The 22,229-nt window shown below is 47.7% G+C and overlaps 1 protein-coding gene across 2 annotated transcripts; it reads left to right on the top strand.

Moving 5' to 3' along the window:
* The first annotated feature begins 1,693 nt into the window (after positions 1-1,693).
* Positions 1,694-18,038, top strand: PARK7 (Parkinsonism associated deglycase). 2 transcript variants are annotated; one of them, XM_082832917.1, is made up of 7 exons: positions 1,694-1,790; positions 2,873-2,990; positions 4,384-4,485; positions 6,292-6,351; positions 7,222-7,291; positions 11,187-11,273; positions 17,448-18,038. In XM_082832917.1, the coding sequence occupies exons 2-7, from the start codon at positions 2,901-2,903 to the stop codon at positions 17,606-17,608; spliced, it is 570 nt and encodes a 189-aa protein (XP_082689043.1). In that variant the 5' UTR covers positions 1,694-1,790; positions 2,873-2,900; the 3' UTR covers positions 17,609-18,038. The 2 variants fall into 2 exon arrangements, with proteins under 2 accessions (XP_082689043.1, XP_082689042.1); XM_082832916.1 differs by having other exon boundaries at positions 1,790-1,883.
* The last annotated feature ends 4,191 nt before the right edge of the window (positions 18,039-22,229 follow it).

Below are 22,229 nucleotides of genomic sequence, written 5' to 3'. Positions count from 1 at the left end.
TCACAAGATTGTAATTTCAATAAATTAATTAATCAAATACAGACATACTTCATTTTATTGCACTTCACTTTATTGTGCTTCGTAGACATTTCATTTCTTACAAATAGAAAGTGTGTGGCAACCCTGCATCAAGCAAGTCTACCAGCACCATTTCTCCAACAGCGCTTGCTCCCTTCGTGTCTGTGGCACATTTTGGTAATTCTCCCAGAATTAAAAGTGGAACCTGAAGATGTAACTCAGTTGCTGCGATTTCACGATCAAACTTTACCTTAAGGAGATGAGATGTTACTTCTTATGGATGCGCTAAGTAAGTGGTTTCTTGAGCTGGAATCTACTAATGGTGAAGACGCTCTGAAATTATTGAAATGACAACAAAGGATTTAGAATATGACATCAACTTACCCGACAAAGCAGTGGCAGGACTTGAGAGGGCTGACTCCAATCTTAAAAAGTTATAAAGCATTTGGTAAAATGCTACCAAACAGCACTGCATGCTGTAGAGAAATCCTTCATGAAAAGCAGTCAATTGATATATTTTCATTGTTTTAGTTTAAGAAATTGCTACAGCCGCCCCCAACCTTCAGCAAGCATCACCCTATTCAGTCAGCAGCCATCCACATCCCAGGCTCCACCAGCAAAACCCTTTCATCAGCAAAAAGATTAGGACTCCATGAAGGCTCAGGTGATGGTTAGCATTTTTTAGGAATAATAATAATAAAAAAAAAGCACATACTCTTTTTGGACGTAATGCTATTGCGCACTTAACAGACTACAGTATAGCGTTAATATAACTCTTATTTGCACTGGAACACCAAAGAACTCGAGCGTCTCGCTTCACTGTGGTGGTGTGGGACCCAACCTGCGGTATCTTTTTTTTTTTTAACGCGCAGGCTCAGCGGCCATGGCTCACGGGCCCAGCCGCTCCGCAGCATGTGGGATCTTCGCGGACCGGGGCACGAACCCGTGTCCCCTGTATTAGCAGGCGGACTCTCAACCACTGCGCCACCAGGGAAGCCCTACAATATCTACTAAGTACACCTAGACGTGCCTGATTTACGTGCTCAGCTCCCTCCCTAATTCTGTGGATGTAGAAGCAGCTTTGGAATCTTTAAAAAATACTATTTTGAGAAACGAATACACGTGAAATTAGCCTCCGTAACCAAATTAGTCACAGGGGATCGGGTAACAGAGCGCAGGGAGACCCTGAAGAATCCTAATAGAGCGGGGGCGACGAGGGAAGGCGCTCCAGGAAACAGGAACAATGCAGAGGGAGCCCTAAGTGCACAGATGAAGCGTGAAAGGAACAATTCTACTGATATTTTGTGAAAATGAGTATTTAAAGGAAGCCGACGCACTCTCCAGACCGGCACAGCAAAAAACGTATGGGCTGCGGGAAAAAAAAAAACAAAAACGGGTTAAATTCAGCGTGAGCCGGGGGCACACCGGACCGTGCCTCGGATGTGGGAGATTTCGGCAGGATACGTGAGTCCACAGGCTTCCCGCGGTGCCGGTTGTTCCAAATGGAATCAATCCCAGGAGCACAATCTCCACGCAGAAGGGTAAGCGCTTCCCACCCGTTCTCCAGGGTGGGTTCGGCCGGACGTGACGTAACGTGATGAGAGCGACGTGCGTCTGCGCAGTGCGAGGCTCAGGAGCCGGGCCGGACGGCGCGCGTCTGCGCAGTGAGGGGCGATGAGAAGCCGGACGGCGCGCGCCTGCGCAATGAGGGGCTGAGACCGGAGCGTGGCGGCGCGCGTGCGTGCTGGTTTGCGTACCTGCGTGAGTCCTGGGTTAGTCCCGTTCTGGCCCTGTTGTCCTCCGGGTAGAGGTGCCGACGGAAGGGGCCGAGTCTCCGCGTCCCTGGGAAGAGAGGCGAGGTTCAGGTCGGGGTCTTGGGGAACCCGGCGTGTGTGCAGGCCGTGGCGCCGCGGGCGGCGAGGGCGCGCCGGCAGCCCGCTGGACCCTCGGGGGGTCCCGGAGGCGGCGCGGACCTGGCCGGCGTCTCGCAGGGTTTGAGGAGTGGGCGGCCTTCTGACATAAGCAGAGGACGCCGTTAGGCCGCCAGCGTAGTAGCAACGCTAAAGCTGCCGGAATTTGCGTGCATAGCATCCCACCAGCCGGGAGCTGGTTAATCCTGTGTGTGTTAGCATCGTTTTACCAAGATCAGTTCACGGAAGACAAACTCTGCGGAAAGAGAACAGGCTAAAAACTATTCAGACCCTGGCTTAGCAGCCGTCGTTTACAACGGCGTTTGCTAAGTGCAAAGAGAGAATCTAGCTGCATTGAGCGTAGTGAGGGGGAATTACCATTTTTCTCCGTTATTAAAAAAAAAGTGTGTTCAAATATTTAACACTGTTAACCTCCCCCGAATTTTTAGTGCAGTTATTGGAACTAAAAAAAAAATCCCCTCCAAAAATCTCAGGAGCTAATTGCTAAAGAGTGTATTTCGTTTCTCACCCAGCTAATAAAGTTTAGTCGTTTCTCTGTGAAATAGTACTTGAAAAAAGATGACTTTGTACCTCCCCCGCGTCGTGTGAAATGAAAGACCCATGTACTTGTGTCTTGGAAAATTACATTTGCAATATATTACTAGGAATTGGATTTTTAAAAACATGATGAAAGAAAATCTAAACAATACCAGCGTGTTGGCAACCTTACTGTGTTTTCATCTCAAAAAACATCAATTGAAATGCTGTGAAAACCAGTGTTAATCTAAAATGCATTTTTCATGTTCAGTTGTGTTTGTGTATCAAAACCTTTTCCCTAGGAGGCACTTAGTTACTCTCCTTAAAAATGTTCCTAAAATTGAAGTTGTTGGCTCTTACAGAGTCGCAGTGAAAGTGTTTCGAAAATCTTTTTTTCTTTTTTTCAGTTACATCTTTAAGAAATCCAACATCAAAATGGCTTCAAAAAGAGCTCTGGTCATCCTGGCTACAGGAGCAGAGGAGATGGAGACGGTCATCCCTGTCGATGTCATGAGACGAGCTGGAGTATGTCCCCCAAAGTTTTCTAGCTCTCCTGTCTTTTAAAACATTTTTGGATTTTTATAAGTCATTTTGAATAAAGTAATGTTCCATGTACTTTATGAAGTATTTCAAACAAACACGACAGTACAGAGACTGATTCCACCTGTTTATCTACTGTGCACATTTACTACTTGTTAACATTTTGCTATATTTCTTTCTGACCTGTGCCTTGAAGAACAGGTGCTTTAAAGGAAGAAGGCATTGCAAAGCCCTCTTTGTAAATTTCCCTAATCCCTTTCCCTTTCTTGCCCCAGAGGTAACTGCTGTCCTCACAGTGATGTCTTTAAAGTAGCATAAGAGTGTGGTTCTCATTTTGCATGTTTGTGGTATAAACCTATATATACACATATAACCATAGTGAATGCTTAAATAGCATTTACTGAGTGGTAGGTATCATTCTAAGCACTTATATAAACTTTTTAAAATTTTATAACCTTATGAATTATTGCCATTCTCATTTTAAAGTTGAAAGAACTGAGGCACAGAAACAATCAATAAAATAATTAAATAAAGTGCCCACGTTGTAGTAAAAGTATAGATCCGGTTTGTTTATTTAAAAGTGCTGCCTAGAGAATTCCCTGGCGGTCCAGTGGTTAGGACTCTGTGCTTCCCCTGCAGGGGGCACGGGTTCAGTCGCTGGTTGGGGAACTAAGATCCCGCATGCCGCGCGTGGCATGGTCAAATAAAAAACAATAAAATTGCTGCTTAGTCTTGCACTGTAGGAATATGCCAGTCTAGCCGTCCCTTTATTACACAGTTTCACAGCATTCTAATACTGTAATATTCTTGTACAGGTTTCATTGTTCACAGGGTTAGCAGTTTTTCTAGGCTCTATGCCTGAAAGGAATTGCTAGTTGCATGGTTGATGTTACTAGATTTTGTCAAATGACTATCCAAAGTACTAATATGTGGGCCCACCAGCAGTGAGGAAAATTCCCATTTTTTCCAGTATTGTCAACTTTGTAAATTTTTGCAAGGCGGAGTAGTATTTCGTTGTTTTAACTTGTATTTCTACCTTAAGAAAATACCAGGAGGGTTAAATGGCAGCAGCAACTTGGCCAGGTGGATTATTGATAGGATGATCATATAATTTATCACCTAAACCAGAACACTTGTGGGAGAAAGGACGCTAAACAGACAGGGTGCTGGGACAGCATCTTTAATTCATACTGTTCCAGGCAAAGTGGGACAGACCTAGTGATTAAATATATTTAGCCATCTTAATAGCCTAAGGTCAGCATGGTTTGGTTGCAGTATTTCCTGCCCAGTTATTTTAAAACACAGGGCAGCTGTGGAAATGTTACTCTAAATTTATGTTTCAGTGTTCTTAAATATCGTGATGATGTCTTTCTCTTAGATTAAGGTCACCATTGCAGGTCTGACTGGAAAAGACCCGGTACAGTGTAGCCGAGATGTTGTCATTTGTCCTGATGCCAGTCTAGAAGATGCAAAAAAACAGGTTTGTTCCATATACTTGGAATTATTCCTTCCTCTGGCTTCTTTATCAGTTTCTTGAACTGTCTCTTGACGACATCTAAGACTGTTGTTAGCACAGACTTATTTTAAGAAAGTTACTTTGCTTGGACGTCTTCGTCACTAAACTAAGCCCTGGGAAGTGAAGGACTTTGCCTTTTTCCACTGTGTATCCACGGAACCTGGCAGGTCCCTGATACCACGTGTGCTCAGTGTGGGTGGATGGGTGGAACCCTTTCATCAGTGTTCTGGCTCATACAGGCAGCCTGTCCTCTGCTTATGATTATGTTACTTAATATAAAAGAGTCAAGTGGACATTTCCCATTCATTTTTCACTCTTTACTTGAAAGCTACTTCTTACCTTTCCTTTATCAGTGACACAGACGTGGTTGTGTGATTCATGTTACGTGGAACAACTCATACTTGATTTGTGGTCGGATTAAGGGAGGGGTAAGAGGTCCCCTGAAATTGGTCACTTTTTCATTATTGCGGTTCTTCCTTTTGAGGGGGACCAACACTTCCGGGAATCTGTCAAGAGCTGTGGTCCCTTTCCTCAGAAGCATGCCCCACGCTACGTATACCAGACAACTTTGCACACGGTTTCACCAGGCTCAGGCTTCAGGGGCCGGTGTGACAGGAGTGTAGGCTGTACCCTGTTGGAGCAGAGCCCTCTCATGGACGGCCATCTCTGCCCTCCTGGGGAACCTGGAGCCTGATTTCCCTATGCCTCACTCTCAAATGCATAGAAAAAAGTGTATTCCTTTCTAATAAATCCAGATATTTCAGATTTATTTGCCGGACTGTGGAGTGTAAGAACATTGGTATTTCACATAAATTGGTGAAACTTTCTAAATAGCAGGTTAAAAATGAGAGAGTAGGAGTAAACATTCCTTCCCTGTTCCTTTTTGTCCTGTGGTGTCTGGGTATTTTAGAACAGGTGACATCTTGTGTCTATTTAGTGTTTAGTTCAGTTTCCAAAAGGAGTGAAAAAAGTTCTGTACTTCACAAATATTGTTCTAAGTTTTGCTTGGTTTTCAAACAACATAGGACATTTTACAGTCTTTAAAAGTAACTCTAAATAGTATATGTTGGACTAAAAATGTAAATTTTCATTTCATTTGCTTAATGACTAAATTTTTAAAGCTTTTAACAATTTAAGATACTGTATTAAACCAATTTCTATTTGTAATTTCAGCAAGTTTGAAATCATTAGACTTCTGGGGTGTTTTGGTATCTGGGATACTAAAATATTACATCATTTTTATCCTCCAAGTTCCATTTTTCATAAGGTTAAGAAAAACTTTTTGTGCTTTTTAGAGTTTGTTTTTTTTTAGTTATTTATTACTATGTACATTCTTGTTGAAAACAATTCACGCGGTGTAGACAAACGCAGAGTCAAACACGCTAAATGTCCCTTTCTTGTTCTTGCCCTCCCCCCACCCTGCCTCAGTTGGCGATCTCCTTTGTCCATGAGTGTCTGTATACTGTACACATGTATGTGGGGGCATTGAGAGGTGTGTACACACATGCATCTACATGCGTGTGTATATTTATTCTTTGTACAGGAATGAGATCATGATAACGCCTGCAGTTCTGCAGCATGGACATCGTTTCATGTTACTGTATACAGATTTTCTGCAGTTTTTACTTACAGTATCCCATTATAGAGAAACCCCTAATTTAACTGTTCTTCTGTGAACAGCTTTTTGCTCTGATGTGAAAGTGTTCCTGCTTAACGCACACTTCAAGTGAAACATCTTCACGTCCTTTTTCATTTTTTGAACTGTTACAGGGACCTTACGATGTGGTGGTTATGCCAGGAGGTGGTGTGGGCGCACAGAATTTATGCCAGGTAAAGCTGGGGGGCTTCAGCCTCTCGTATTCTGCTGGGTTTGCTGCTAAAATATTTCAGGAAGGAGGCTGTGAATAGATTAGGAAAAGGTGAAATTAACAAAGTGCTGTTCCAGCTTAATTTTTAAAAAAAGTTTCTAATAACATTTACTATAGAAGTAAGCGGAATTGGTGAAACAGTTATGAACAGATTCTGTGAATACAGTTCAAATGTAAGACTACTTGTTTTTTTCCCCCAACCGCAGCAGAATGATTAATTTTGTGCTTGTGAGAAGGGTTAAGCCTAGAAAGATAAGAGATCGGCTGTCTACTCAACCATCGGGGTTAGGGAGGTTGCAGGGGGCTGGAGCTGCCAGCTTGAATGAAAAATGGCATAAAAGAAGCCGCTGCTTCTTCTTTTTGTCTTGTGTGAAGAGTTAGCCTGCAGGAAGAAGAAGAGAGAGAGGTGGCAGGGGCAGGGCACACAGAAGCTCATGAGGCAGGTGGAATCAGACATTTGGGGCTGCTGAGCTCCACTCCCTACTTTGCTGTCGGAAAACACCCAAAACAGCACATTTCCTCCCTTCTGTGTCTTTCTCCCTAGAGTACAAAATGGCAAGGGTTAATATGCCCAAGGGAAATTGCTTTTCTCATCTTTAAACATCTTTAAGAAAAGGGTACCTTTTTCTTATAGTAAATGCCTTGATTGGGTTTAAGGATGTAGAAACACTATGAATTTGGTAGTTTTTATATTGATGATTTAGCGGTATTGTTGAAAAATAGATTGACGACCTTGTGGTTTAAGCTAAAATCAGATTCTGCCAAAGTTGCCAGCCAGAGATTAGCTGCAGCTTAATGACAACTTGCTGTGTTTTTGGTTTTCTTTGACTAGTCCTCTGCTGTGAAGGAGATCCTGAAGGAACAAGAAAAGAGGAAGGGCCTCATCGCCGCAATCTGTGCGGGTAAGTACAGAGCCGTCCTGTGGTCAAGTGCGTTGTTGGCTTTCTTCAAAAAATACGTGACGGGGTCGTCTTTAGTTATTAGATCGTGTTCCCAGGACTTCTTCCCCTTCCTAAGGTATGAAGGGCATCTGTATCGGTGTATTTAGTTTGGGGCATGAGGCTGATGTCATCTCAGAAATTACTACAGTTCCGTTTTCTGCCTCTCCCTGCCTTTGGTCTACGTTCTGTGAAACTTAGTGTTTTCCCTGTTTGGTGGACCTGGAGGAGAACATGGCCCCTCTGGCACTCAGTAAACAGCTTGTTACGACAAACCCCCGTGCCAGGAAGTACTTCTGCCCGCACAGGGTCAGCAAGAATTGGGCCAGCATAGTGTCAGAGCTCTGCCCTGTGCTTGCCCTGGGGGGCTTCCTGCCTGGTCCCCAGTGTTGAGAGCTGGGTCTTAGGTACTGTATTCTCTGCCACTTAATTTAGAGTAAGGCTGTTGGTGCTTTGTCGATGTCTCCACATCTTTGAAACCTAGTAATACTTTGGGTTTTGATACCATTTTAAAGTCCATCCTTCTTGCTCTAATATCAGATGATATTCTGCCATCTTGCATTTTTTTCATAGTGTAATTTTGGCAGGTGCTTTCCTTATTCATAGGTCTTCATTAAATGTTTGTCAAAAAGAGCAAATAGGGGCTTCCCTGGTGGCGCAGTGCTTGAGAGTCCGCCTGCCAATGCAGGGGACGCGGGTTCTTGCCCCGGTCCGGGAAGATCCCACATGCCGCAGAGCGGCTGGGCCCGTGGGCCATGGCCGCTGAGCCTGCGTGTCCGGAGCCTGTGCTCCGCAACGGGAGAGGCCACAACAGTGAGAGGCCCGCGTACCGCAAAAAAAAAAAAAAGAGCAAATAAAGAGATGAATGTATGGATGATTAATTAAAATGATGTGTTGATATTTTCTTCAATACAGTAGACTTTTTAAAAGAAGTCATCGGCCGGGGATCTGGGGACTGCATTACAGCAGTGGTTCTCGGAGTTTTTTCAGAGGGTTTGTAAGGGCAGAGCAGATACTATTAACACATTATTTGCCTTTTTCCTTCTTATTCTCACAAGAGTGCCATCAGAGTATGACGATGTCATCATTCAGGCATGGCCTGTGTGCTCGAGTATTCTTACGTTGTAAACCTGTCCCAGTTTTCATTTCTAGCATGGCAGATACTGATAAATGTAACTCGTATAATAGCTAGAGGGGTCCTAAGACCCCTTTACATGTTTGAGAACCTCTGCATTAAAGACCGGGAAGGACTGAGGGGCAACCACCTGGCAAGCCCCGTCCTTGGGTTCCAGTCAGCACTGATCTCTGACCTGCCCTTGGGGCTCGGGGATTTCTGTCTGCTGAAGGACGCTGCAGCCCAAGCAGCTGCAGCCCTCCTTGTGGAGGAAGACAGAGGTGCTGTCATTCATGCAAGGGCTTAGTCCACCTCCCCCTTCCCACGTGCTGACCCTCACCTCTGCCTCATTCTTAGTGCTTTACCTAAAGGAAGAAAGGAAGGGTTTGGGCTGGGTTTGTCCTCTTAGGACTGTGTTGCAAGTAAAAACCGCATATCAGTTTGTCATTTTGTGTCACCAAAGTAGCAGAATTATCAGCCACATCTGGTTCAGGGTTTTGTGTTCAGGCAGACTTGAATCCCACGCTGCTAAGACACACAGGCCTTGTCATTTACATCCACATTGTAAAGTGAACGGAGCTAGTGACCTGTTGTCCTGTTGAATGTCCTGCACTGCCCCTCTGGGTGCTGCACAAAGTAGGAGAAGCGTGATGGCGTGTGGAGGAGATTGCAGCGAGGTTGGAACGAGTGATGGGAGAGATTCGGGTGTTTAAATCAGCAGATGAGAACAAGATGATTCTTAAATGTCGCAGTTAGGAAATGGGAACGGTTTATTGAACTGAAGGAATATTAACTTAACCCCTAATACGGAGTGAACGGGAGAGACAGAAATTGGAAGGGAGGCTGCCTTGAGAAGAAAATAAAACGAGATTCACTCTGGGTGGGGCAGGGGAAGGAAGCCTGGAGGTGACGAGCAGGCTGCGGGCAAGCGCTGGGCTGCAGGTGCAAGCTGGGGGCGGTTGCCGGGCTTGGTGTTCGCTCTGTACATCACCACACGGTGGCGCTGTTGGCCTTCGCCTCTGGGCCTCCCAAGGCGATTCTGTCCACTGGACCCTCTGTTCCCTGAACCTTCTGCTCCCTGCTCAGAGCTGGACCCCTGTTGCAGACTCGGCCACATTTCATCCACTGGAATCTCAAGTAATAGGAGCAGTTAAGTGTCCCCTCGAGTTTTCCAGCTAGGATTCTGAAGCACCGGCAAGCAGTAATTTTGAGCTTACCGTACAGTCACTGATGTTATAGGCAGCCATTTTATCACCTGGAGGGAGCGGCCTAAGAATTCCTTGCTCACTGTATGACCTGCTGTCCTCATGTACGATCAGTCCTCGCTTGAAATTTGCTTTAAAATGTATGACGTAGGAAATTATTTTTTCTTAAAATCTTACAGAATAAGAATTAAAGGTAATTCATGAATACATCGAATAAAAATGAGATAATTACTCTATTTTTACACACTCTTAGGATTTGCTACCAAGCATAGCTCTCATATGCAGCATACAAGTAAGGAGGAAGGGGGCGTCAAGTATATTTAAGAGGCTTTCCAGTTAAGATATAAGTGAGGACTTGGTATGAAACTGACACCTGACGTTAAGGCAGAAAGCTTATGTAATTACGTATCATTTGTTTGATCTTCCTGTTAGTAGCAGGTAAGATCTGAGTAGCCTGTAGGTAGGTCCGTTATATAACCACTTTATCCTTGGAACGGTGCTGTAAAACGAAAGGTCATGAGAGCAAGTGCTTGGGTTTGCTGGAGTTAAAGTGTGCAGAGTCTGTCCTGGGATGTTAACCACAGTGCCCTAACCACTTAGAAGGCCACGGTGCTCTTCTGAAGTTTTTCTAGGTGTGACATTGGGCCTTAGAAAGTTTTTCTTTTGTTATTTTTTGGTGGCTTAGACGGAAAAGGTAGAAAAACTACTTTTCTAAAAGTTTTAAGATAACAAATAGGGACTTTTTTGTCTTAGTCCCTATTTGAGGACTGTGACCTACAACATATGCTTGTGATTAGCAGTGAAGTTGACCATTCATAAAAATCTCAAGTTAGCAGCGGCATATTTTTTTTTAACCTTCATTTTAAGAGGGAGCATGTAGAGGACCACAGGGGGCATTTGCACAGGGTTCTTAAGTGCGTCGTTGTGAGACAGAAACGCCAGTGCCTTTGTATCTCAGACGTGGGCATTTCACAGGTGTCTCCTTTGGGGCTGGGACAATGTCCCATTCATTTTAATAATCCTACCGCCTGATACATTTGGATAGACAGATGGATGAGTGCTAATTTTTCATTCTCAAGTAGAAAAATAAAACTAGTCTCTACAATAGCAGTCAAGCCCAGGGGTTCAGAGAGTATTAGTTGCCTTTAATGTGTAACTAAATCTTCCGTGTGCAAAGGGTAAGCAGGACGTTTTGCCCTCCGTGGTCTCCCCCTCCTTTGTGCCCCTGTTACACTTGCAGCCTGTCCCTCGAGGGGACATGTTCTATTTACCTGTTTGCGCCTCAGCTATAAAAGCAGATATTTTTGATTAAATGGTTATTGATGTGTTTTAAGTTTGTGCGTTTTTGCCGCATGTGCTCGGCAGGTGGTTTATTATAAACACACTTTACCTCTCATACTAAGAAGTGTTTAGTTTCGGAATCATAAGCATATTTTAGGTAAGAGCCCCTGATTTTGAAGAATAGTTTTGCTGCTGCGATTTTTAAAACATGGGTTTTTCTGTGTCTACATTTAAGTCTTTTTATTCATCTTCTTTTTAGGACCTACGGCTCTGTTGGCTCATGAAATAGGTTTTGGAAGCAAAGTTACAACACACCCACTTGCTAAAGACAAAATGATGGACGGAAGTAAGTACCTGCTTATATTGTAATGAGCCAAAAGACCTACTCAGAAAGCTGTGCTATAGCGTTGTCTCCCGCTTGGTAGACAGTAGTACATAGGGATTCTCTGTGGGTTGGGGTGTGATGTGTTCCTCACTTTCTTTGCAAGTGTTTCAGTGAGAGAGACGGGCTAATGGTGTGGGTGTCTACGTGTGCGCCCCCTGACGGTGTGGGTCTGCAGACATGCACCCTAACGGGAACGCAGGCGCTGAGCCAAAGGCCAGCCTGGCTCGGAGTGGCGCAAAATGCCAGTTTAACGAGTATTTTTACTCAATACTTTGCCAGCGGCCTGAGGGTAAATTTTAAACCTTGATAGCGATTTCAGAATGTGCCCTTTTGCCCACAGTCCAAAGTAAAATGGACATTGCTCCCTTCTTCCAGAGGAGGCCCGGGTGGCAGGCAGGCCTGTTCCTTCGCTCATGGGCTTCTTTTATAAATATCAGCTAGGTGTTTAACTTTCATTCATTTATTTTTATGAAAACAATTTCTATTCATGGTTAAAATAAAAATGCAAACAGTACAGAAAGGGGTGAAGTAAAAGGAAGTGTTTCTCTTCTAACTTCCCCAGCACCTTTCTACTTTTCACATTTAACTTCTATTAAGTTTTCCTGTGAAACTCTAGAATTTTCTCTGCACATACTCATTATCCTTTGCAGTTTAATATTGTTACCCACATGAGATCTAGTAAGTACATTCTACAGCTTGCTTTTTTAACCTAATAGTATAACCTATAATTGATCAGCTTTTTAAAAAATTCTCATATTGTTGCTTGTCACTTGGAGATTATTTTTAAAAAGCACGTCATTGTCTCTGCCCTCCAAGAGTTAACAGCTTGCAGAGACATGTGCATCAGACTTAGAAATATGAGGCAGTGTGTAATTAACAGCAAAACAATGTAACCAAGCTCCTGGATGTACAACTGTGTAGCCACTGCTTCTCAGTGTGACATTCAGAGCACCAACCAGGTAGTGTCTTTTGTCAGGTGGTATCTTCCTCTGCCACCTGTCCCTGGAGTGCATATCACAGGGAGGCAGAGACCCTGGAACATGCAGAGAGAAAGGAAAGTCACGCTGGTGTGGATAAGTGCAGGGAATCACAGATTCCCACTTAGAAGCCAAAAGTGCTTCGACTGGCGTTCAGCCAGCAGGGAGACCGAGTGACCAGCTCTGTTTAAAACACCCACCGACCAAAAACCAGTGGCTAAATAAAAAGACTAATAGTTAGGGAGGGTGGGAGGGAGAAGCAAGAGGGAGGAGATACGGGGATATATGTACACGTACAGCTGATTCACTTTGTTATACAGCAGAAACTAACACACCATTGTAGAGCAGTTATACTCCAATAAAGATGTTGGAAAAAAAATAAAAGACTAATGGTATCAAAAGCGGATTTGAAAACAGCTGCACGACTGATAGATTTTCTTGTCTATCTCTGTTCTGCTCTGGACTTATTCTGAACTAAAAGTAGGGCAAGTAAATTTTTTCTTATGTTAATGCTTTCATCGCAAAGTAAAGTGATGCATTTTTCATTCACTGCCTTTTTAAAAAGATTAATAGACCTTATATTTTAGAGGAGTGTTATGTTCACAGCAAAATTAAGCAAAAAAGTACAGCATTTCCCTAACCCCCCAGTACCCCACCCCATCCCCCTCACCGTCAGCTTTGTTTCCCCCACCAGACGGTGCCTTTGCTGCAGTCGATGAACCCGCGCTGATGTGTCCGCGCTGATGTGTCGTCATCACCCAAAGTCCATAGTTCATGTCAGGGTTCACTCCCGGTGTTGCAGGTTCTGCGTATTCTTAAATCTGATCCAAAGTAGTATTTTCTTGGAAGATCTGTGAGCTTAGTTGGCAGAAAGGTACGAAGTTGTCAGTAAAGCCATCTTTGTGAAAACTGATGGTTTTTAAAGGCTCTGGTTTCTGGGCATTTTGTATTGTAGGGATTTAATTTACTTTGAGCTGATGGAGGGGTTTGGGAGGGTCAGAGAGAACAGAGTCGGGCTTCCTTTAGTAGTTACGACACATGAGAAGGAAGAAGGAGTGGAACGTGTTCCCCGTTATCTGCACATGTATCTCTGTGGCTCTTTCCTTGTAACGCCTCAGGAAGTTGAGGCTGATAGAACTAGAAAAAGATGAGATCGTTAACTCTCGGGCACCTACAGGGTATATTCCTGCGTGTTATCTCGAGCCTTGCAGCCCCCGTGCCCAGCAAGGCAGGTGTTGGCCTCACCTCGCCTGGGGAGGTGAGGCCACTTGTTGGAGCTGGGCCGGAACTGGGGCCCCCGCCTCTGTCCTGGTGAGGCCCCCCACACGCCTAAGTTACCAGCATTGCATTCTGTCCTCTTACACGTAAGTCCTCTTGTAAGAGAAAAATGTTTGCAGTTTCTGCCCCTTCAGAACATTCTGAGAGGTGGAGCTGTAATCGCTTCCTGGACGTCTCCTCCGGGAGGCCCTCTGTCTCGTCCTCGTGGTGAACGTCGTGTTAAGATCAGTAGGCCTGGCTGTGTGCTGAGTGCTGGGGACGCCGCAGTGAACAGGCTGCCCTTGCCTGGCCACGTCTGCGGTAGTGACACCACCACTTTCTGCTGGCGTTTGGTTCGGTTGGGTTCCCATGATCATCCTGTTAGGTTGGTATCATCCCTATTTTACAGAAGAGAAAAAGGAGGCTCAGAGGGGTCAGACAGCTGCTGAATGGCAGACCTGGATTTGAACCCAGAACTGCTGTGCACAGGGGTCGGCGGCTTTTCCTTGAAGGGCCAGATAGTAAATATCTTGGGCTCTCTGGGACGCCCCGTCTCTGTGGCGACTACTCCACCTGTGGCGCCCCCTCCACCTGTGGCGCCCAGACCATGTAGGTGAGGGGTGTGCAGGTAAAAGCTGCCGTTGGTTGCTGCCCCCTGGCCCCCCCAGGTGTTTGATCTCAGCTTTGAGAGAGGCTTTGGGGTGTTCGCTTAAAGTTAACGGAATGAATGCCTCCTGCGGGTTGGCCAGGAATTGGCTGGTGCGCGGGGCGTTTTCTTCATTGTCGCCACTAGGTGGAGGTGGTCCGTAAGTAGACCTTTTGCTCTTCCTGGTTGAGATTCTTAGAACCATGGAACCTTTAAACATCTTTAACCAGTTTAGGCTGTATTTGTAATATTTTACCCACAAAGAGGTTGTTAAGTGAACCATTTAGAGCCGTGCCTCCCGCTGACCTGTCCGTCTCAGCTCCAGGAGACCCAGCCCAGCCGGTTTCCTAGTTCAGCATTTAAAATGATCTTTAACCATCAGGAAATGAGGTTAGATTAGGAAAACCTCTCGCCCTCAAACCAGGGATCCACTTTTCTTCTAAAAAAGTGTAACTAGGAAATGTTTCACGTACTGTAGTCAGTTATTTCAGTGGGTGACGTGATTTTTAATGAGGTTTAGGAAGACCTAAATCACTGCAGGTGTTATTCATCCACTTTGAAAGGACACGAGCATCAGGACGTGGTTTCTAAAGCTTGTTAACACAGCAGAAGCATCTTGCTCAGGAGACTTCTTTTTTTTTTTTTTTTTTTTTTTTTTGGCTGCGTTGGGTCTTAGTTGCAGTGCGCGGGCTCAGTAGTTGCGGCGCGCGGGCTTAGTTGCCACGCAGCATGTGGGATCTTAGTTCCCCGACCAGGGATCAAACGCATGTCCCCTGCATTGGAAGGCGGATTCTTAACCACTGGACTGCCAGGGAAGTCCCAGGAGACGTTTTTCTGTATGTGTTCACTGAACAGGCATTTCCTGAGCTCTTCCTTAGGCTCTGGGAACAGAAAAGGGAACAAGATAGAGCCACGTCCTCAGGTGTTCTCGGGGGTGGGGGTGGGGGGGCGGGACTGGCAGGAGGTCTGCACTGAGCATGGGGGAGGGGAGGGGTTCAGAGGCGGTGTGTGCCTGGCTCTCCCTGCGGGGACTGGGTGTGGCGGGATTTCACAGAGGACCCTCTGTCTTTCGTGTCCCACGTCACTGAGTGGTACCACCACCCGCCCACCCAGTTGCCCAGGACAGGCGACTGGGAGTTATCCTTGATGTCTCTCCATCGAGTCTTTCCCCAAGGCCCGGGCATTTTATCTCCAAGGTACATCTCAGACCTTCATTTCCTCTCCGTTGCCGCTGTCCCATCCAGGTCACCGTTTGCTCCCACCTGGATGCGGCTTCTTTTCCGTCTCCCCTCTGGTTCCTTCCGGTCCAGTCTCTGTGCGCAGGCCAGGCCCGGGGGTTTGTGCACCGTGACGTGGAGCTCAGGGTCACCTCAAGGTGCTGGAGAAAGTTGGCGAAGGCTTCTCCTGGGGGAACTGGGTGTGCTCTGATTTGCGCTTTGGAAAGGTTCCCGTTTTGGTGGTGCTGAGTGTGGAGGGAAGGGCAGCCAGAAGGGAGGCTGGACGCAGAGGTCCCGCAATAAGGCAGCAGGCAGAGGAACATTCATTCATTCTTTCATTTACCTGGTCCTCGGGGGCCCCCCCTTGGTGCCATTAATACCCTGGGCCAGACGGGCAGGTGAAGGCTCAGCGTTTTACAGAATAGACAGTAAACAGGAGACGTATTGTTTCCTCGGCGCTGCGAGGGCGCTGTGATGGAGTGACCTGAGGGACCTGGTTTAGAGAGGGGTCACAGGTGCCCTCTCTGAGGGCTTGGTGCTGATGCTGAAATTGAAAGAGCAAGTCGCTGAGAAGAGCTTCCTGGGCAGAGGGAGCAGCCCAGGCGCCCCGTGGGGCCGGAAAGAGTGCAGTGTGCCCGGCAGCAGCTCCCGGCACGAGAGGGCGGGGGGGGGGGGGCAGGCTGCATGGGGCGGTGGTGCTGCACGCGCGCGTGGAGGGAGGGTCTGCTGACGCCTGCCTGGTGTGGAGGGTGAGACCTGTGGGGGCTGGTGCAGGGAATCCCAGCTTTGTGCCCTGAGACTTGCCCGGAGGTAGTGTCGTTTACTTCCTGGGAATATAGGAGAAGCACATTTCTTATTACATTTGCAAAAATACAGCCAACTGGGGCCGCAGAGGAAAATAGTCCCTGACGAGTGAGTGTGGTTCCTCCTCCGCGCCTCCCTCCCCGCCCCCGACCCCTTATGTGTAGTTTGTGCTTGTTTGATTTTGAGGCAGCAGAGCGCGTGTGTGCGCGTTACCTAGGTAGTCTGTATCACAGGTAGTTTCTACCTTCAACACCAGTTCACCCTCATCCCCCTTTCCTCCAGCATTTTGTAGGGAAGGAAAAGTAATTTTCCCTCTACCCTTCTGAGTTCTTAGCTGAGACCCCTGAAAAAAAAAAAAAAAAAGACAGATTGACCAGAGAAAAACAAGCTTAACATGTATACATGGGAGATACCCAGGGAAAAATGAGTAACTCCCTGAGGTGGTTTAGAATTCTGGCTTAAATACCATCTTACTAGAGAAAGGAGACGGGGAGGTAGGCCTCTCAGGGGAGCGTAACTGGCTTTTAGGAAAGTTGAAGGGACCCTTCGGAGAGTAGCTGGGAGGAGTAGTAGTTGTGACAAAGTTCGTCTGGGTGTGGTGTCAACTTCTAGTTTTCTCTCCCGGTTGATGAGACTCCCGAGAGGGGATTTCTGAGTTCCTTCCGGATGATCTGTCTTCAGGCAGGAAAGGAGGTTCCGAGGAAGCCACTCCCTCTCCCTGCCTGTGCTGTTTTTCAAGTGCTTTTAGCTCAAAATAATCAGTAAAGCAAAGCAGCCTATTTTGGGGTGGCGTTTCCTGAACTCCTGCTGTCATACTTTCGAGTGTGTATTCTCTCCCCTTCACTTCACAGAATTGACACTTGGGTGTGTTGTGGAATAGAAACGTGACTGCTTAGCATTCACTCTGGCGTCCCCCTCACACACACGAGGGCTTTTGCAGCTGCGTTGAAGTCACGTGTGTTCACACACTTCATTTCAGCGTTGGTAGTGCCTCCTGCTCTTTGCTGTGCGTGGCGGCCTCGGTATCTTCCCGCTGTGCTCCGAGAGCTGGGAGTGCCTGAGGGTCGCGAGGGACTGGCCACCTCGTTGTTGTCCTGGGGGTTTTTGCTTGTTCTTGTTTTGATTTTCATGAGACCAGTAGTAGTGCTGCAGGGGAGTGGGACTGCTGAGTGGTGGTTCTTGCTGTCCAGCATAGCCCGCTGGGACATAACCCTTTTTTGTTTTTATTTCGAAGATCATTACAGCTACTCAGAGAACCGCGTGGAAAGGGACGGCCTGATCGTCACCAGCCGGGGGCCGGGAACCAGCTTCGAGTTTGCCCTGGCGATTGTCGAGGCGCTGGCCGGCAAGGAGGTGGCCGAACAAGTGAAGGCCCCGCTGGTTCTTAAAGATTAGCGCAGAGAGGTTTGGTGATGGGTAATCCATCCCCACCGTGTTCACTTTAAACAAAAGAAGGGGGATTACTGTGCGGAGACGCCGTCATCACCATCCCCCCTCAAGTGTGGCTGTGATGTGACAGCTGCACAGAGATTCCTCAACCTGCACTTGTGTCCCCACGTTTCTGAACCTTGACTGCAGAATAAATGGGGCATTTAGCAAAACTACTGATGGTTCCTTCTTTTACTTCTGGTCTCTGTTTTCTTGTGTGAAACCAAGTGATTGTCAGCTTCGTTTGCAGCTCTTAACTATTGATACAGCTGCTGAAATAAATGAATAGGAAACGCATTTTACACAGCAGGGAGGAAAAGCATAAAACAGAGATTGGAAAGGCTTGTGACTTCTCTCTCGTCCATTAACTGTATCTCTAATGTGCGACTAAAAGATACCAACGAAGTTGGCTGCACTGGTGAATTTTTGTAAGCTAATCCCTCGTCTCCCATTGCAGAGAGAGTCCTGAGATGGAATGGAAAACTTCCCAAGGCTGGCCTAGCCTGCCCTCCCTTCCCTGGGTAACAGTACCTGGCTGTTTCACCCCGCGAGCCGCCCGGCTCCCGTGTGCAGTGGGTGGGATGCACACCAGGACTGGGCACACAGCCCAGGCCCGGCCAGTCAAAGCCTGACGCACCCTGACCAAGGTGGAACCGTCAGCCAGTGGGATTCAGTGCCAGGGCCTGCGCCCTGCCCGCTGGGGTTCTCTGCTGGCTGGTCAGGAGGGCCGGCAGTGAACCTGGAGGAAAAAGGCCTGGCCGAACGTGGCTCCAGCATGACAGGCGGAAAGCTCAGAACGTGCTTGACCCAAGATCCATCTGCCCCCGAAGCAGGCAACGCCTGGACTTGCGAACAGGAGCCAACAAATTCCCGTGGCTTTTTTGTTTCACTATTTATAAGTGACTGATGGGACCCAGAGGAACGAGGTAGTGGGCAGGCTCCTGAAGGTGGAGGGCTGAGCCACTGAGTAAAACTGCCGACCCACCAGTGTGCTCTGCCGCCTGTCCCCGCTTGCCCCCCACCCCACCCCCGTCTCTCCTTCCCCCCTCCCTCCTGTTCCTCCTTCCCTCCCTCCTGGCCTTTTAGACGTGTGGGCTGTGAGGTTTCTGTCACAACTACTCAGCTCTGTCCTAGTAGCATAAAAGCAGCCACAGCCACGCCACCAAGCAGGCAGGATGGCCGTGCAGCAAAACCTTTATCAAACCGGGCAGCAGCGGGGATTGCACCCTCGGGCTGCAGTTTGCCTACCCCTGAGCCAGAAGGCAAGGCAGATGTTACTGATGAAAAATGCAAACGTAATTGCAGGTTTTAATACGCACTGATGGTGTAAAGAGGATGCCGGGGAGGGAACAGGAGAGACTGCGTGAGGGGTGGGGGGCCTCTGAGGTGAGGTTTCAGCTGAGACCTGAGGAAAGGTCAGGTTTGCCCCTTCAGCAGCCGTTGGCTCTGCTGGACCTGCTCTGTGCCCAGCCCATTCCTGGTGCCGCAAGAGCCACTGGGAGACACAGTCTGTCCTCTTAGAGCTAACATGTGGGATTGGGAGAGACTGGAAAACATCTACGTTCTATGAAGAGAAGCAAGGTAAGGGGGCAGTGACGGGGATGTTTCCTGCAGGGCGTATATAGGAGACCTCTGTGAAAAGGGACCTGAGGGGAAACCTGGAGAGATCCGGTGTTGAGTAAGGCAGGACTGCTAAGAGCATTCCAGGAAGAAGAAACAGGAAGAGCAAAGGCCCTGCGGCAGGATCAGTGGGGTGTGGAGGGCGGCTGGCTGGGGGTGGGGTTGGAGAGCTAGCTGGCAGGCACCTAGATGGGGAGCCCTGGAGGAGGACCCTGATCTGTCTCGGTTCAGAGGTTCTCTGTTGAGAGGGGACCCCATGGGGAGCAGGGGGGAGGACCCCAGAGGTGGGCGCCCATGTGGGTGAGAAGGCCATCCCCACGTTTCCAACTTGAACACAAGGTCAAATGGAGATTGTGTCCTGAGCTGGAGAAGGAGCCCGTGGGGTAGGAGGGGTGAATTTGGAGTGCAGATTGATGAATGCAAGAGGTCTATAAAATACACTTTCAATAAAGAAAGAAAAACTCAAAACCTGTTACTTTGAAAGTCCCAGTTTACTGACGTTTAAGTAATTCATTGTTAAGAGTGAACAGTAAAAATTCCTGCGTGACTTCCCTGGCGGTTAGGACCCTGCGCTTCCGCTGCAGGGGGTGCAGTTTCGATCCCTGGTCGGGAACTGAGATCCCTCATGCTGCGCAGCCAAAAAAGAAAAAGAGAGACAGACTAATTATTTGGTTTTAAAAAAAAGACTCTCGCAAGTCATGGCGTATCTTACCAGCAGCCCCTACCTCTGATTAAGCTCCCTGGAATTTGAGTGATCTGCAGGAAGGGAACTATTTAAGAGATTAGCTCTTTGAATTTTTGTGCCTTTGGGGCGGCAGGGAAAGGTGATTCCAGATGGACAAAAAGGAAAGAGCATTTTTAAGAGACTCAGTTTATCAGACTCCAGGCGATATAGCGAAGATTCCCCCCACCCCCACCCGACAGTGTTTGGGGCAGGGTCTCCAGGACCTGCTTTATCTAAACCTTAGACCTTTTCTGGCCAGGTCAAGAATTACTGGCTTCAGGCGGATCGATAGCATCTAAAAGCCTCCCCCCTGTCAATCTGCCGGCTTCTTTCCTATGCTAAACACACCTGCTCTCTTCCTTCTAGGAAGTAGGGGGGCAGGGGGTGCGGGACAGTGGTGCCGACCAAGAGAACTTGGGAACTGAAGGAGGGGGGCGGCTGGCTACATTTCAAAGTGACCTGGACTTGGAGTTTTAAGTGTGTGGCCCCTCCAGCTAGACGGGCCTCCTCAGCCAGGGGTCACCCCACTTTGGGCATCATTTCCTTCGCTCTCACCTTTGCGACAGTAGCTGTGGCTCCTGGAGCTCCGGTGTCTGCCCAAGGCCGCTTGCAGAGTTAGGGAGGAGATGGGGTCTGGAAGTCAAATCTCTTACCCGGAGCCCAGCCCGGGTGAGCAGCTCAGGGCCGTGGCTTTCCCGGCACTGGGCAGAGGTGGCCAGGCTCGGCTGGCCAGGGGGTCACTGTTGCCCCAGGGAAGGGACGGCCAAACTGCTCTTCCAAAGAGTTAGTGATTGTGACTGGTATCTGGTGAAAGCCTGATGAATAAATGGAGGAGCTTAGGGCGGTTGTTTCCCAGGGGCTAAGTAGTACAACAGGGAGGGTCCAGGGCGGACCAAGCATCCCTCTGGGTGGCTAACCTTTCACACTGGATGCAGAGTCATTACATATGTCACTGTTCTCCCCCTGCTTTTTCACTGATGGTTATCTTAGAGAACCTTTTCTCTGCCAGCATGCGGAGATCTACGTGCTGGCTACATCATGCAACTCAATTCTCCCAACGTCCTGACAAAGTGGTCATTGGCATCCGTTGTAAAAAGAAGAGAAAATTGTCGTCTCTCGGTCCTGTGCTGTAGGGTTGTCCGAAGAGCAGAGGCAGCCATGAAGGGGGGAAGTACATTTCTTAAACTGTGAAACATTAGATGTAAAGTATGGTTTTAGTGCAGCCGACTCTATCATCTTAGAGGCTGGTTGTGTGTTCTATACTCTAGGCTGTTGCTTCCCTAAGGAATGAGGAGAACATTCAATTTTCCTGAGCAATCATCTCATAGTTTTGCTTTTTTTTAAAAAAAAAAAAAAAAAACTCCCTGCCTTTGCCCTTGGTCAGGGGACCTGGGTGCCCGAGGAGCAGCAGGGGGTCAGGGCCACTGACATACCTGCCACAGCGTCTCCCCTCGCGTGTGAGGTCAGAGTCAGTGAGGTGCACAGGAAGGGGCTGAGGAGTATCTGGGCTGGACACACCCTGCTGGCTCCTAGTGTGGGATCCTGGAGCTAGCCCCTCCCCCCAGACCCCAGCTCCAGCCTCAAGGCACCCAGGGCCAGGGGTCCAGGGCTCTCTTGAGGCCAGGCGCTGCTGCAGGATTGCCATCACCATCATTATCACCATCGCCATCAGCATCACCATCTTTGCTTCCTGCAGCCCGCAGGGGCTGTTTCAGGTTCCCCAAGTCCTGGGCCAGCTGCTATCCATCGTCAGATCAGATGCGATCCCCGCTCCGGGCCTCACAACTCATCTGCTTTATTTTGCTTTTTCAGTTCTGCGTGTGATCCCATTCTCGGGTTTTCTCTTTAAAAAAGTTTATTTTTTGTTGTTTTGTTTTTGAATTCATCCTGCTCTTGGAGATTTTTCCTTGGATTAAAAATAACATTAGAGTGGAAAGTTCATTGTCTTAAAAAAGAAAAAAGTTGTGGGTAACAGAGGAGCCATATGCAGACACAGACCTTGGGTTGGTGGTGACGGAATCCCGCCCGGGATCGGGACGCTGGGCCTCAGTCGATGTCACGGCTTTGCTTCAGAGGTTTTCTTAAAAGCCAAGCAAAAGTGAGTATGCCGTAAAGGTTTCTTTGTTCAAGGGGAGAATAATATTTCACAGAGTTTACTGAAGAGCGAGTTGTGCTTTGTTTTAAAAGACACATAGAATGTAACCGGTGTCAGTCCTGAATTCCTGCGTCCTGAGGGCTTGTCCC

The sequence above is a fragment of the Leucopleurus acutus genome (assembly GCF_964270905.1).
Source record: "Leucopleurus acutus genome assembly, chromosome: 2".
Lineage (NCBI taxonomy): Eukaryota > Metazoa > Chordata > Mammalia > Artiodactyla > Delphinidae > Leucopleurus > Leucopleurus acutus.
Note: the sequence above shows the minus strand (reverse complement) of the source record. Positions and strands in the feature narration are given on the sequence as shown.